The 18,038-nt window shown below is 43.4% G+C and overlaps 1 protein-coding gene across 1 annotated transcript; it reads right to left on the bottom strand.

Annotated features, from left to right (window-relative positions):
* Positions 1-927: 927 nt before the first annotated feature.
* LOC136524744 (uncharacterized) lies at positions 928-17,780 on the bottom strand. Its single transcript, XM_066518002.1, has 5 exons — positions 17,604-17,780; positions 11,115-11,704; positions 10,573-10,991; positions 10,148-10,332; positions 928-1,029 (listed from the first exon to the last, which is right to left on the bottom strand). Exons 1-5 carry the CDS (start codon positions 17,778-17,780, stop codon positions 928-930), a joined length of 1,473 nt encoding a protein of 490 aa, XP_066374099.1.
* Between the last annotated feature and the right edge of the window lie 258 nt (positions 17,781-18,038).

Raw genomic sequence — 18,038 nt, forward strand, 5'->3', positions numbered from 1 at the left:
ACATCTAGATTGATTCGTTTTGAGAATAAGTAGGTTTAATTCGATCATCTTATATGTCAATTACCGGATGACATGCAGATGATTCCCTGGTGGTGCGGATCGTATCCCGAGGCGTGGGAGAAGATCGTGGACAACTGGTTTACGGAGGGGTATGCCTCGACACACAACGCTGCAAGGGAACGGCGTTTGGAGATGCAAGGACCAGCACACCATCAAGGCAGCCGCAACCTCACCGGATACAGAGATGCATGGGTACACGAATTCATTTATCTATTCTGATGCTCAATTATGACTGATTTCTAATCTTCTTGATGTCTTTCTCGTAGAGGGCGGCACATCAAGGCTAGGAGTGCTCGGACTTCCAGGCATGGTGCATGTCCCACAAGGGAAAGGTGACGTCCGATGTCTCCTTTAGCCTGGAGGACGGGCCCTAGGAGTACACGAACCCGAGCGTCCACACCCGCATCAGCGAGTACACGTCGGCGGCAAGGTCAGTCCATGGGCCAGACTTTGACCCGTGCACGTAGGAGATTGATACGGAGCTCGTCATGAGGTTGAGAGGAGGGAAGAAGCACGGCCACATGTGGATTGCCGATGGCACAATCGACTCAACCGCTGTCCCCGACCTCTCCATGATCCGAGCCCGGAGCACGAGCGAGAGCCTGGCCATACGCACACGGCCGACCGTTGCACAGCAGCGGGTCGATGTCCTCGAGGTAATTTCAGTTTGACTCGTCGTATATTGACTTTTACACACCGTAATTAGCTATGCATTACTGAAACATTGGAGTGAAATGTTGTAGGCCCGGCTCAAAGAAGAAGCTCGGCAGCGTCAAGAGCTGCAGGCGCAGCTGATGTCCCAGCTTCAGACCTATGAGAGTAGGTTGACGGGCATCACAGAGACCTATGCGACTCGGTTGTCGAGCATCACGAGCTTTCTTCAAAGCCTTGGGCAACATACGGGTCTTGCTGTGCCACCTGAGCTGCTCGCTCCACCACCTCCACCTGCAGCCTCACCTTGGGATGGACCTACACATGTGAGTATGAAAGTTAATTGCAGTCTCTTACATGCAAGTAATTTCTAATTAGCTAGCCAAGTACATGTCTAACACGTAGAATATATACTCCTTTGTGCAGCCTCAGTCGACGGGTTCCAATAATCCGCCTAATCCTCAGGATCCGTATCAGTCACCGCCCGATCAAAGGCGTATTTGGTAATGAGTTTGAACTTGTCCATGTTCATGGAATTGTGGTAATAAACTGGATGTTAGATGATGAACAACTTTTGAACTTGTGAATTTCGATGTGATATATTCAGACACTTATGTTTGTGACTTCTAAATGGTGTTTGTGATATATAAGTGATGAATGTGTGATAATGGGATGGATGTGTGATGAATGTCATGGATTTGAAGAATGTGATGAATATCTGTGAAATTTTCTGTTTGAATGTGTGATGGAAGTGTTGGAATGTAAAAACAAGAAAAAAAAATAGGCAATTATAGACGCTTTGCCGAGTGTCACACTCGGCAAAGGCCTCTTTGCCGAGTGCAATGGCCACTGCACTCGGCAAAGCTGGCAAAAACTGGAGGAAAACACCAGATTTCTCAGCTTTGCCGAGTGTAATCGCAAGGACACTCGGCAAAGCTGGGCTCTTTGCCGAGTGTCAGGCCACGGCACTCGGCAAAGGGGAAGGCTTTGCCGAGTGTCACCGCAGACGCTCGGCAAAGAGACTTTTTTAAAAAAAAATAAAAAAATTCTTTGCCGAGAGCCGACACTCGGCAAACAATTTCGAGAAAAAAATTATATAAATTCTTTGCCGAGTGTCATCCTTGAGACACTCGGCAAAGCAAGCGCACCGTTAACGGCTACTTTTCTTTGCCGAGTGCCCGACAAATGACACTCGGCAAAGAAGGCTTTGCCGACTTTTTTTTCTCCGAGTGGCCTATGCCGAGTGCAGCGCTCGGCAAATCCTTTGCCGAGTGTTTTTAGGCCTTTGCCGAGTGTCGTAGGCACTCGGCAAAGTCCCTGTTTCCAGTAGTGCTAGTTTATAGTTCAATAATGGTTTTGCCATCAACTTTTTAACTTTATGATTATGGTCATTTTTTTCAAACTGATGAATGGGTTTGCCCCAATTTTGTTAACTGCAACTAATAGTGTCAACTCAGATGTGAAAAGACAAGTTTGTCTATATGGACATGAATTTGTGGTTTTTACCCATGTTTTGAAATCAAACATTTCGACAACATTATGACATATTTCAAAAGAATTTGGCAACGAAACTTCACAAAATCCGCATGTATTTCAATTTTCAAGTCTCAGCTAACTTTGGCAGATTTTGACAAAATTATGACAGAACTTATATATTCAAACATCACATAGTATCATACAGTATGCAATAGTATCATAGCAAGGAATGTACAATTAGGTAAATCGCCCCAAAGGCCAAAATTAACTCATCCTAGAAACCAAACTGAACTGACATCCATAACTTCTACCAAAATACTCCATCACCATCCCAGGAATTGCAGAAATTACCAAGCCTTTTTGTAAATATTGGAGAAATCCATAAGCCAATTGTGTAACACCTTATGTATTCCCACATGCTCAAATTCACTAAAAATGATTCTAAAAAATTTACAACAAATTAAAATTTATTTGCTTGTTTACATACAAAACCATTTTCAAAAAAAAATAAAGCTTTATAAAAAATTATGCATTGTGGAGTTCTGTGTTTTTATTGAATTTATTTGTGGCACCAAAATTCATCTTCCTTGAAACCATCTGCACCCAAATCACCCTTTGCTAGAAATAAATAAATCCTAAAAAGAATACAGAAGCACTAGCGCCTGGACGTCCGGTGCTAGCAGCGCGTCCGGACACAGCTCACCCAACCGAACCGTGGGCTGGTATCACGGCCCACCAACAGGACCTGTCACAGAACCGTCCAATTTATAAGAGCACAAGTACAATAGCAATCACCGAAGCGATCAAGCCATCATACTTGAGCCCATATAAACCCGGTAGTCCAACGAAATCGCGAAAGATCTCAACAACCAACATACAAACCAAGATCGTAGAGATTCAACACAACCAGTCACATGTTACATCACAGTTCACAAATAGGTCTCATACATCCGAGTTCGGATAATTATTACAAACCAAGTTTGAAAGTAGCGGAAGCAAAGTAGTTTAACATCAACATCACACGTAGTTTAATACAAAGCCAGTGTCATAGTCATCTCCAACCAAAAGCACAAAGGTGAGATGAAATACAGAATGACCATTGCCCATGGTCCTAGTCCTCATCCACAGCAGGAGCAAGACAGTTCTTGCAGTAGCCATGAAACATAACGTTATCTGCAACAAAGGGAATAAAACCCTGAGTACGAGAATGTACTCAGCGAGACTTACCCGTCCAACTAATATACTAATACACCAAGGAGTATGCAAGGCTTTATAAGTAGAGCTGGTAGACATTATTTGCAGAAAAAGCATAAGTTATCCAACATCTCTTTAATTGTGAATCACCAGTTATTAATCCTATCTTATACTAGATTAGCAACTATCCTATGCCAAACATGTTGGTACCATTAAGTCATCACAATAATAACCATATCCAGTTGGGTTCTTGCATAATCTCATAACCATCATTTTCATAATTTACTATGATGAAAGGAACTCAAGTCAAGTTCTCACTATCCGGGAGAGACGGCGATTCGAATCGATTCCTACCCAGCTGGGGAAATATTCCTAACACACACCCAGGCATACCTCGCGAAGGTAGCCTTAGGTCACCTTTGGTACAAATCAGGAACCAAATTCGCGGGTACGACCAGCGCCGCACAATCAGAGAACCACTCTGCCAAGGGTGATCGGGACTCTAACCCGCCCTTGGGCTTACGCCAATGGCTCTCCGCACATCCTTACTACCATCCAGAGTGCGCACTTGAACTGCTCGTGGTCCCGGCCTGAGATGAGCTACTCGGCTTCGTGGTCGGAACGACTTATCCAACCAACTATGTGAGAGGCTGCGTTCAACATGACAAGATGACCTCCAACGTCCGGTCCTTAAACGACACAGGTGGAGTCACTACAATACCACATATAAGATTCCACCCGGTCTCCATTTATTCAACAATACCAGGTTATGTTCCACGATAGCACAATATAGCCAACCGTGATTAAGTTATCACCTATAGCTCGCAGGTGATAGGAAATCACCCGACTTCTACCGGTCTAAGCATAGCTAAGCATGATAAACGTTCCTGGACTTAAATAGGATTCATGGTAAATATTTCTGGTCAAGGAAGGTAATATGCAACAATGGTTTCCAAACAACTCCTGTCACGTAATGCAGCAATACGAGTAACTTTAAGTGACATTAATAAAATAGGGAGGCTTATAATGCTCCGGGGCTTGCCTTTCACAAACGTCGAAGGCTGGTGATCGGGACACTCAGGAAGGTGATCGGCTTCAGGCTCTCCTTCTCTGGGAACCTCCAGGTGCTGAACTTCCTGATTCTCCTCCTGCGGGTCGACGTCGAGCTCCACAAGCGTGATTCCCTCGGTTGCACCTATTGCATGCATATGCATAAATAAGTACCATGAATGCATAAGATGGATCACGGAGGATGTGATAACAGAATGTACATGCAGTGACAATGATGTTAAGTGGCAAAATGATAACAATGCTAACTCCTTATTTGCCTAGTAGGTGCATATCTCTTCTCTAGTTACTTACAAATTTCACACAAAGCAATATCTAAGTTACACATGACAGTTACAAGTTTATATCATAACTGAAGTTATACTTATCCAAATGCTGTGATCTTAGACTTTCTGGAAAGCTTATAAAATTGTCTACAACTATTATTCAATAACCAACAGCTGAATCACAATCTATCCTAGACAAAATAGGCAATCTATGCAGTGCTGTCCAGAAATTCCAGAGAACAAGCAATTCGGAAAACTAACTTTAAACAGATAGAACTCCTAAACCCTTTGGCCTATTGACCTGAAATTTTAACACAAGATAGATGAAGAAGTTACCTACAACTTTGTTATTAATCATTTCTACAGAAACCATCATTTTGACTATGCAACATAACAAGCAACAGAATCTGTCCGAAAACATGTTAAATCGAATTATAAAACAACAATATTTCTACTACATGTAAGCATTCAAAATTTGACACCACCAAGTACACCAACAGTTCAGGGGCATCAAATACACTCAAGAAAACATAATGGCAAAGCCCAAACTATTTATTTAATTGTATTTATTAATTTATTTAGATAATTAGGTTAAATAATAAACCTATACCAAATGTGCATAATAAATTCTCAAAAAATTACAGTGACCTCCAAGTGCTACCACAAGACTACTGTAAAAGTTTCATGCCATTTTACCAAGTAAAATATTCTTTACAAAAATGACAAGCTAGTGAGGTCGATTTTAGTGAAAATAATAAACCCTATAGAAAAGTGTCAAACAACAGATTATAAATTTTTCCTAGCTAGAGCATGTCAACATAAGACCAACAAACTTGGAATCACAATTTTATCACTTTTCTAGCTCAAGATATCTAATTTACAAGTTTATTAACATTCAAAAAGCATTTATTTAAATACATTTTAATCACCAAGAAAAATACAATAAACTGTATATTTCATATTTTTATAAAAAACTACACTTCATAAGGAACACATCACAATTTGGTTCACAAAAATTGGACCTCTAGAACTCCACCTATGATTTTCCAAAGTAGGCATTCAAATCTGGAAAAAATGAACTATCTTTATTTGAACTTGGTCACTGTAGCAATCCGAAAACACGAAACAGAGCATCGCGCGGGATCGCCGGACTTCGACGGAGCTCGCCGGCGACGGCCTCTCCGGCGACGGCGTCAATACTAAAAGCATCCCCACTACCTCCCGCACACATTGATGCAACTAATTTGACCTATGGCCGGGGCTATCGACGATGGCGGCATTCATGGCGGGGCGACGGCGCAGCTCGACGGCAAGATGCCGGAGCTGGCCACGGAAGCTCGATGTACGGCTCGTCCAAGACAAAACCGACTACGGCGAAGCTATCTCAACCACTAACACAGCAAACAACGGACGGAGGCGGTGCGGCCACGGCAATGGAGCTATGCGGCCACGGCGACGGGAACACCGGCGATGCCGTTCGCGACGAGACGGCTTACCGAGCGCTCCTAGCTAGCCAACGTGGACGCGGTGGTGCGGTGGGACCACGACGAAGCTACTGCAGTGGCGTAGGAGGGGCACGGTGCGAGCTAGGCTGGCAATGGCGACGGCGGAGCTGCGCTGCGGCTGCGGCTGTGGCTGCTACGATGTTGCGAGAAAGCGAAGGAGGAAGCAGGCGGTGGACTGAGGGCGTTGAGCGGTCACGGGCAAGCGCGTGCTTGAGTTAGCGAGCTGTGGCCCGACGTGGACTGGCGGTTCAGGACATCGGCGACGGGTGTCCACCACGCGGCGTTCACTGTCTGAAGTTGGCCGGTCACTGTAGCTCGATTCAGTAAGGTCATCAGCGCTCAATGGTCCGACTGACAGCGCAACTTGACAGCATTCAAACTCCTAAACCGTGGCTCAACAGCAAAAACTATCTTAACGAAAGTTGAAGCCCTACATACCATCTTCAACTTCTATTAAAGGATCACAGTCTAATTCTCAAAGAATCAAGAGTAAAATCGTCTCAAAGTAGGGCCAGCGAAACTGTAAACCGGTTTTGGACTTAGAAAAATTCTAAGTGCCGGAAATCAGTGAATTATAGATTTTTGTGAGCTCAAAATGACTACTCTATGCACTGAATTAGCTGAAGACCCAAACATAAAAGTTGTTGATCTACTCAAATACTACAACTTTGTTTAAAGGTTCACTGCCATGCAAAGACTCTATGACATAGTTCAAACTAGGTCAAACATAGTACTTTAAAATGATGACATACACCATATCAATGACTTAGAGACTAAACTAGACTTAGCCATGAATACCAAAGTTGTTCCTTATGCTATTCTAAACATGTTTAAAGCATTCACAAGGTTCCACACAAATTCCATACTTTGATTCCATGAAAACCCTAACTTAAGTAAGGTAATTAAGTAACACACATGAAATATAAGCTAACAAAGGTATAGCAATTGAGATGCTCATGCACATGCATGCTCATGGATGCTTATGATCATGCAATGTCAAGGTTAAGTGCATGCTTAACACCGAGGGTGTTACAGCCCTTCCCCCCTAAAAGAAATCTCGCCCCGAGATTGCACGACCTACCATTCTTCGTAGAAACTCGGATAAACCTCACGAAGATAGTCCTCACGCTCCCACGTAGCATCTTGCTCACTATGATTATTCCAAACCACCTTGTAGAACTTGGTGACTTTGCTACGGGTCACTCTTTCCATTTCTTCAAGCACTTTAATAGGTCTCTCTTCATATGTCAAATCCGACTGAATCTTGATACTAGTAGATTCAATAGCTTCTTCGGGCACACGAAGACATTTCTTGAGTTGGGAGACATGAAAAACACTGAATATTGCTTTCATTTCCGGAGGTAACTGGAGTTGGTAGGCTACTGGTCCTTTTTGTGCAATGATCTTGTATGGTCCAATATACCTAGGAGCAAGTTTTCGCTTAACTCCAAACCTTTGTACTCTCCTCATTGGGGATACCTTCAGATACACATAATCTCCGACTTGGAATATAATAGGACTTCTCCTCTTATCTGCATAACTCTTTTGTCTTGATTGAGCGGCTTCTATATGTTGTTGAATGATTTGTACTCGTTCTTCAGCTTCTTTGACAAAGTCAATTCCATAATACCTTCTTTCACCAGGCTCAATCCAATTTAGAGGGGTCCTACACTTGCGACCATATAAAGCTTCAAATGGAGCCATCTTAATACTCTCTTGATAACTATTATTGTAGGAGAATTCAACCAAAGGTAACCAGTCCTCCCATGAACCCTTGGAAGAAATCACACATGCTCTCAACATATCTTCTAGGATCTGATTCACACGTTCAGTTTGACCTGCGGTCTGGGGGTGATAAGCAGAACTGTGAATCAATGTGGTACCCAAGTACTTATGCAGATGTTCCCAAAAATGATTAACAAATTGGGACCCTCGATCTGATACAATACTCTTAGGTACTCCATGCAATTTGATAATTTGTTCCATGTACAGCTTTGCATATTGATGAGGTCGATATTGGACATTAACAGGAATAAAATGCGCAGACTTGGTGAGACGGTCAACAATTACCCATATTGAATCATGACCTTTTTGGGTCTTTGGAAGTCCAACAATGAAATCCATACTAATGTCATCCCATTTCCAACTTGGAATAGACAGTGGCTGAAGTAAACCTGCTGGTTTCATATGAATGGCCTTCACTCGGCAACAATTATCACATCTTGCCACATATGCCGCAATTTCTTTCTTCATTTTTGTCCACCAAAATCTAGTCTTCAAATCTTGATACATCTTGCTGCTACCCGGGTGAATGGATAGCTTGGACGAATGAGCTTCCTCTAGGATTTGGTTCCTCAACTCCCTATCTTTCGGCACTACAAGCCGATCTTTAAACCATAGAACATCATTCTCATCTAACCGAAAATGCTTACTTTCTTCTTCTTTCATTTTTCTCTTGATGTGGAATATACCAACATCGGTCTTTTGTAGCTCAATGATCCTTGACTCTATAGAACAACTAACTGTGATATTGTGTAGGACCGCCGGATGCAATAAGTTGAAACCATCTTCCAACAAAGAATTACCATGATACTTCCGACTTAAGGCATCGGCAACTACATTGGCTTTACCCAGATGATAATGCACTTCTAGGTTGTAGTCCTTGATCAATTCTAGCCATCTTCGTTGCCTCATGTTCAACTCAGGTTGAGTGAAAATGTACTTCAGGCTCTTGTGATCAGTGTAGATATGACAAACATTACCAAGCAGATAATGTCTCCAAATCTTCAAAGCATGGACAACTGCAGCAAGTTCTAAATCATGCGTTGGATAGTTGACCTCATGCTTTCTCAACTGGCGCGAGGCATAAGCAATGACTCGGCCTTCCTGCATCAAAACACACCCTAAACCAGTTCCTGAGGCATCACAAAATACATCAAACGGCTTCTCAATGTCAGGCTGTGCTAATACAGGAGCAGTAGTCAGCAACGTCCGCAAAGTGTGAAAAGCCGCTTCACACTCTAGTGTCTAAACAAACTTCTCATCCTTTTGAAGTAACCTGGTCATAGGCTTGGATATCTTGGAGAAATCCGGGATAAACCGACGGTAATATCCAGCTAGACCAAGAAAACTTCGGACTTCATGAACTGAGGTTGGGGCTTTCCAATCCATCACTTCTTGCACTTTGGATGGGTCTACAGAAATTCCATTTTCTGATAAGACGTGACCTAGGAAAGGTACCTTCTTCAACCAAAACTCACATTTACTAAACTTTGCATAGAACTTATGCTCTCTTAGTCTCAACAATACCACTCTCAAGTGCTCTTCATGTTCTTCTGCCGTCTCAGAATAAATCAAGATATCATCGATGAACACAACCACAAACTTGTCAAGTTCAGGCATGAACACCGAGTTCATCAAATACATAAAGTAGGCAGGCGCATTGGTCAATCCAAAGGACATGACTAAATACTCATAAAGGCCATACCTAGTGGAAAAAGCAGTCTTAGGTATGTCTTCGGGCCTAATCTTGATTTGGTGATAACCTGACCTCAAATCAATCTTAGAGAACACTTTTGCTTTCGACAATTGATCAAACAAGATATCAATGCGAGGCAAAGGATACTTGTTCTTGATAGTAACAGCATTGAGTGGTCGATAGTCCACACACATTCGTAAAGACTTGTCCTTCTTTTTCACGAATATGGCGGGACAACCCCAAGGTGATGAACTGGGGCGAATGAGACCCTTCTCTAAAAGTTCATGCAATTGAATCTTCAATTCTGCTAACTCATTGGGAGGCATTCTATACGGTCTTCGAGAAATAGGTGCAGTACCAGGTAACAATTCTATCTTGAACTCTATCTCTCTGTTCGGTGGTAACCCTGGCAATTCCTCAGGAAAGACATCTAGAAATTCACATACTACCGGAATATCAGGAAGGGCCACAGACTGGATAGCATTGGCCACATTATGGAGATCAAACTCCCTAGGAAGGGGTACTAGAAAAGCCTCATTATTCTTGGGATCCCTCAACATAACAGTTCTAGTCGAGGTATCAATAAGAACACCATGGTTCTTCATCCAATTCATCCCCAAAATCACATCAATACCTAATCCCGGTAATATCACTAGGTTTGCAGTATACTCTCGTTCACTTATTTGGATGCGTACACCTCTAACTATCTGGTTGGTAGAAATGTTGCTCCCAGCAGCACTTATGCAATAACCACCCTTTTCTACTACAACTATTTTCTGGTCATACTTGGATGCAAATATTGGACTCATGAAAGAATGTGAAGCTCCAGAATCAAATAAAACAACTGCAGGATGATGATTCACGAGAAACATACCAGCCGTGACCACTTCACCAGAGGGAATCTCTTCCATGGTGGTATAGTGTACATGTCCCTGACGTCCACTAGAATTGCCCTGCTTCTGGTTGTTGTTTTTCCTGGGATATGGACAATTTCTTGACCAATGGCCAGTCTTGTTGCAATTCCAGCATGGCATACCATTAGGTGGAACATTGGAGCTACTCTGTCCAGTGCTACCCTTAGGTAGAGCAACAGAATAAGCCTTGTGGTATACTTGCTGGTTCTGACTTGGCTGTGCCTTCTTCTGGGGTGGTCTAAACTTTGGAGCTGGAGGGCGGAACTGGGGTCTTGCATTGGTAGGAGCTTGGGACTGAGATACTCCGGCTTCAAAAGCTCGCTTGCGATTCTTGGATGCTGTATAGATGTTGTTCTGGTTCTCTTGGGTTAGTGCATCACTAACAAACTCATTGAAGGTAGCACATTTGTTGTTAGCGAGCGTCTTCATCAGCTTCGGGCTAAGGCCCCGCTTGAAACTAGCAATTTTCTTTGCATCTGTATCCACAAACTCTATAGCATACCTTGACAAATTGTTAAAGGCATGCAGATACTCTGTCAAACCCTTAGTTCCCTGCGTCAGCCTCATAAATTCCGTATGCTTCATGCTCATCAGACCTGGGGGAATATAATGCCCCCTAAATGCAACCTTGAACTGATTCCATGTAATTTGAGCATCTCCAGGCAAAGTGGATCGATGGTGACTCCACCATATGCCTGCTGGTCCATGCAACTGGTGCGATGCATACTCGGTCTTCAAGTGTTCAGTGAGCCTTAAAAGACGGAACTTCTGTTCAATTGTATTCAACCACTCATCTGACTGCAGTGGTTCCTCTGCTTCCTTAAAGACAGGAGGCTTGGTGTCGAGAAAGTCCTTAAAAGTACTGAACTGGTTAGGTTTAGGTCCCTGATGCTGATCTCTTCCACGTCCTTGTCCAGCATTCTGCGCGAGACCGTACAACACTTCACCCATAGCACGTTGAGTTTCCATTAGCTGAGCCATCATCTCAGCTGGGGTAGGATGCGGTGGTGGGGGAAGATCCTCGTGACCATTGCCACGGCCATCACTGCCACTTGCATCGTCACCAAAAGTTCCCCTACGAGTGCGCGTCATCTGCGAAATCGCAACAATCAGTGATTATTGGATGATGTCAAGAGATTGCAGAAGAATTGCAAAAATTATGCCATACTGTAATTACTGGAGAGAATCATAATTTCATGCAATAACACAGAGGCACAATAATTCAATTCTACAACATAACATCACCAAATGACCGCTTATCGTGCTCGCACTACTATAGCTAAACTACTCCTCGGGGTGGTCGCTATCGATGTCGGGCACACCATCACCATGGTCTTCCTCACAAGGCTTCACCTCTTCATCTTCAGTTACCACTTAAGGGAGACATGTGCAAAAGAAATGGTTTACTTAACGATAGATCATTTAAGGGGGAATCATGCAGGAACATGAATGAACAATGCACCATGATGTATGCTCGTTCCGTACGTCCTCACAAACTTAGAAAAATAATCTCTAACGACATACTCAGTGGCATACATACGTTCTCTCAATACATTTGTAACTAGACGAGCTACACGTTTCGTTGTTAGTGTACCTGCAGAAAATGCAATTCAACCCAACCCAACAGATATAAGTACAGAAATGTAAATGCAAGATCTAAATTGCAACTAAATACTTCCATATATGTATACCCATACATATACTTCTGTATCAAAGCTACCCGATGACAATTTATACCCACAATTAAATACGCACCATACACACATGCAAGCATGCATATACAGTCGTATCAAAACTAGCTCTCCCCGACCGCACGCTCACGTCTTGCGGTCATGCCACTCATCAACTTACCTTCTTACCTTAGCGTAGAGGCATTTGATCCATACATTACCATTCAAGTGAATGGCATCCATACAATAGCACGCCGTATGGACGACGAAAGTAAAAACCCCCCATGTTAGTACTTAAATAGCCACCTAAAAGTCCTTAACTGGGCATAAAGGAGATGACCACTGGCACACTTTAGATTTTTATAACACAAAACCTTTGTTTTTAAATACACATATGACAAGTTTTAATGTTGAATCCTTGCTCTGATGCCAGCTGTCACAGAACCGTCCAATTTATAAGAGCACAAGTACAATAGCAATCACCGAAGCGATCAAGCCATCATACTTGAGCCCATATAAACCCGGTAGTCCAACGAAATCGCGAAAGATCTCAACAACCAACATACAAACCACGATCGTAGAGATTCAACACAACCAGTCACATGTTACATCACAGTTCACAAATAGGTCTCATACATCCGAGTTCGGATAATTATTACAAACCAAGTTTGAAAGTAGCGGAAGCAAAGTAGTTTAACATCAACATCACACATAGTTTAATACAAAGCCAGTGTCATAGTCATCTCCAACCAAAAGCACAAAGGTGAGATGAAATACAGAATGACCATTGCCCATGGTCCTAGTCCTCATCCACAGCAGGAGCAAGACAGTTCTTGCAGTAGCCATGAAACATAACGTTATCTGCAACAAAGGGAATAAAACCCTGAGTACGAGAATGTACTCAGCGAGACTTACCCGTCCAACTAATATACTAATACACCAAGGAGTATGCAAGGCTTTATAAGTAGAGCTGGTAGACATTATTTGCAGAAAAAGCATAAGTTATCCAACATCTCTTTAATTGTGAATCACCAGTTATTAATCCTATCTTATACTAGATTAGCAACTATCCTATGCCAAACATGTTGGTACCATTAAGTCATCACAATAATAACCATATCCAGTTGGGTTCTTGCATAATCTCATAACCATCATTTTCATAATTTACTACGATGAAAGGAACTCAAGTCAAGTTCTCACTATCCGGGAGAGACGGCGATTCGAATCGATTCCTACCCAGCTGGGGAAATATTCCTAACACACACCCAGGCATACCTCGCGAAGGTAGCCTTAGGTCACCTTTGGTACAAATCAGGAACCAAATTCGCGGGTACGACCAGCGCCGCACAATCAGAGAACCACTCTGCCAAGGGTGATCGGGACTCTAACCCGCCCTTGGGCTTACGCCAATGGCTCTCCGCACATCCTTACTACCATCCAGAGTGCGCACTTGAACTGCTCGTGGTCCCGGCCTGAGATGAGCTACTCGGCTTCGTGGTCGGAACGACTTATCCAACCAACTATGTGAGAGGCTGCGTTCAACATGACAAGATGACCTCCAACGTCCGGTCCTTAAACGACACAGGTGGAGTCACTACAATACCACATATAAGATTCCACCCGGTCTCCATTTATTCAACAATACCAGGTTATGTTCCACGATAGCACAATATAGCCAACCGTGATTAAGTTATCACCTATAGCTCGCAGGTGACAGGAAATCACCCGACTTCTACCGGTCTAAGCATAGCTAAGCATGATAAACGTTCCTGGACTTAAATAGGATTCATGGTAAATATTTCTGGTCAAGGAAGGTAATATGCAACAATGGTTTCCAAACAACTCCTGTCACGTAATGCAGCAATACGAGTAACTTTAAGTGACATTAATAAAATAGGGAGGCTTATAATGCTCCGGGGCTTGCCTTTCACAAACGTCGAAGGTTGGTGATCGGGACACTCAGGAAGGTGATCGGCTTCAGGCTCTCCTTCTCCGGGAACCTCCAGGTGCTGAACTTCCTGATTCTCCTCCTGCAGGTCGACGTCGAGCTCCACAAGCGTGATTCCCTCGGTTGCACCTATTGCATGCATATGCATAAATAAGTACCATGAATGCATAAGATGGATCACGGAGGATGTGATAACAGAATGTACATGCAGTGACAATGATGTTAAGTGGCAAAATGATAACAATGCTAACTCCTTATTTGCCTAGTAGGTGCATATCTCTTCTCTAGTTACTTACAAATTTCACACAAAGCAATATCTAAGTTACACATGACAGTTACAAGTTTATATCATAACTGAAGTTATACTTATCCAAATGCTATGATCTTAGACTTTCTGGAAAGCTTATAAAATTGTCTACAACTATTATTCAATAACCAACAGCTGAATCACAATCTATCCTAGACAAAATAGGCAATCTATGCAGTGCTGTCCAGAAATTCCAGAGAACAAGCAATTCGGAAAACTAATTTTAAACAGATAGAACTCCTAAACCCTTTGGCCTATTGACCTGAAATTTTAACACAAGATAGATGAAGAAGTTACCTACAACTTTGTTATTAATCATTTCTACAGAAACCATCATTTTGACTATGCAACTTAACAAGCAACAGAATCTGTCCGAAAACATGTTAAATCGAATTATAAAACAACAATATTTCTACTACATGTAAGCATTCAAAATTTGACACCACCAAGTACACCAACAGTTCAGGGGCATCAAATACACTCAAGAAAACATAATGGCAAAGCCCAAACTATTTATTTAATTGTATTTATTAATTTATTTAGATAATTAGGTTAAATAATAAACCTATACCAAATGTGCATAATAAATTCTCAAAAAATTACAGTGACCTCCAAGTGCTACCACAAGACTACTGTAAAAGTTTCATGCCATTTTACCAAGTAAAATATTCTTTACAAAAATGACAAGCTAGTGAGGTCGATTTTAGTGAAAATAATAAACCCTATAGAAAAGTGTCAAACAACAAATTATAAATTTTTCCTAGCTAGAGCATGTCAACATAAGACCAACAAACTTGGAATCACAATTTTATCACTTTTCTAGCTCAAGATATCTAATTTACAAGTTTATTAACATTCAAAAAGCATTTATTTAAATACATTTTAATCACCAAGAAAAATACAATAAACTGTATATTTCATATTTTTATAAAAAAACTACACTTCATAAGGAACACATCACAATTTGGTTCACAAAAATTGGACCTCTAGAACTCCACCTATGATTTTCCAAAGTAGGCATTCAAATCTGGAAAAAATGAACTATCTTTATTTGAACTTGGTCACTGTAGCAATCCGAAAACACGAAACAGAGCATCGCGCGGGATCGCCGGACTTCGACGGAGCTCGCCGGCGACGGCCTCTCCGGCGACGGCGTCAATACTAAAAGCATCCCCACTACCTCCCGCACACATTGATGCAACTAATTTGACCTATGGCCGGGGCTATCGACGATGGCGGCATTCATGGCGGGGCGACGGCGCAGCTCGACGGCAAGATGCCGGAGCTGGCCACGGAAGCTCGATGTACGGCTCGTCCAAGACAAAACCGACTACGGCGAAGCTATCTCAACCACTAACACAGCAAACAACGGACGGAGGCGGTGCGGCCACGGCAATGGAGCTATGCGGCCACGGCGACGGGAACACCGGCGATGCCGTTCGCGACGAGACGGCTTACCGAGCGCTCCTAGCTAGCCAACGTGGACGCGGTGGTGCGGTGGGACCACGACGAAGCTACTGCAGTGGCGTAGGAGGGGCACGGTGCGAGCTAGGCCGGCAATGGCGACGGCGGAGCTGCGCTGCGGCTGCGGCTGTGGCTGCTACGATGTTGCGAGAAAGCGAAGGAGGAAGCAGGCGGTGGACTGAGGGCGTTGAGCGGTCATGGGCAAGCGCGTGCTTGAGTTAGCGAGCTGTGGCCCGACGTGGACTGGCGGTTCAGGACATCGGCGACGGGTGTCCACCACGCGGCGTTCACTGTCTGAAGTTGGCCGGTCACTGTAGCTCGATTCAGTAAGGTCATCAGCGCTCAATGGTCCGACTGACAGCGCAACTTGACAGCATTCAAACTCCTAAACCGTGGCTCAACAGCAAAAACTATCTTAACGAAAGTTGAAGCCCTACATACCATCTTCAACTTCTATTAAAGGATCACAGTCTAATTCTCAAAGAATCAAGAGTAAAATCGTCTCAAAGTAGGGCCAGCGAAACTGTAAACCGGTTTTGGACTTAGAAAAATTCTAAGTGCCGGAAATCAGTGAATTATTGATTTTTGTGAGCTCAAAATGACTACTCTATGCACTGAATTAGCTGAAGACCCAAACATAAAAGTTGTTGATCTACTCAAATACTACAACTTTGTTTAAAGGTTCACTGCCATGCAAAGACTCTATGACATAGTTCAAACTAGGTCAAACATAGTACTTTAAAATGATGACATACACCATATCAATGACTTAGAGACTAAACTAGACTTAGCCATGAATACCAAAGTTGTTCCTTATGCTATTCTAAACATGTTTAAAGCATTCACAAGGTTCCACACAAATTCCATACTTTGATTCCATGAAAACCCTAACTTAAGTAAGGTAATTAAGTAACACACATGAAATATAAGCTAACAAAGGTATAGCAATTGAGATGCTCATGCACATGCATGCTCATGGATGCTTATGATCATGCAATGTCAAGGTTAAGTGCATGCTTAACACCGAGGGTGTTACAGGACCGTCCCATTCTCAGCATCCTGCGTAGCAGAAAAACTGGAGGGGCCGAAGCACTACCTGCCCACGTAACAGAAGGTGCCCGTGCAACAGAAGGGGAGAGGCACTCGCGCCCGCGCCGCCATCCCCTGACACGGCCCCTCCATCAGCCCCCACCACACACCTCCACGGTCTGAAGGTGGCAGAAGGCGAAGACACACCAAGGCAGCAGAAGGCGAGGAAGGAGATGCAACACCTGATCTACTTTTGAAACATCCAGATATAGCACTTGCAACATACGTCTAAAGACAGATGAATCGCTTGAAACTTGCATCTGAAGCACTTGCAAAAAAATATATAAAACACTCGAAAACCGTTGCAACACATACGCAACATACAGATAAAACACTTGCAACATATGTGTAAAACATATGCAACATCCAGATAAACACAATTGCAACATACGTCTAAAAAACAGATGCATTGGGAACAGACGTTTGCAACATATGCAACATCCCGATCTACCTTTGCAACATTCATATGAAACACTTGCAACATAATTAACATCTGAAATACTTAAAACATACATTTGCAACATGCGCTTTCAACGCAATGTCATCTTGCTGCTTGGACAAATGGAGCTTGTCGTTGTGGATGTCGACGTCGGTGCGGAGCTCGATGCCACGTAGTGCGCGGAGGTCGCTGGTGCGGAGCTCGTCAACGGCACAGACCTCGGCAGTGGCCGCGTCAAGCGGATGGAGCATGGCCACTATGGGAGGCGCGAGTCTAGGTGGGGGGTGCACGGCGTGGGCGGGAACGGCGTCGGTGAGCGGCGCGGGCGGAGTCCATCCCGCGAGTGAGGGCGGCAAGGGCGGAGTCCGTCCCGCACGTGGGGGCACGTAGCGCAGAGCGAGCGGGCAACAGGGGCTGGATCTGCGGATGAGTGGATGAGGATGAACCGCTTCTGGATGGGAGTCACGGGATGGACGTCCTTGGCATATTATTATAAAAAAGAATAACAC

The sequence above is a fragment of the Miscanthus floridulus genome, chromosome 18 (assembly GCF_019320115.1).
Source record: "Miscanthus floridulus cultivar M001 chromosome 18, ASM1932011v1, whole genome shotgun sequence".
Taxonomy (NCBI): Eukaryota; Viridiplantae; Streptophyta; class Magnoliopsida; order Poales; family Poaceae; genus Miscanthus; species Miscanthus floridulus.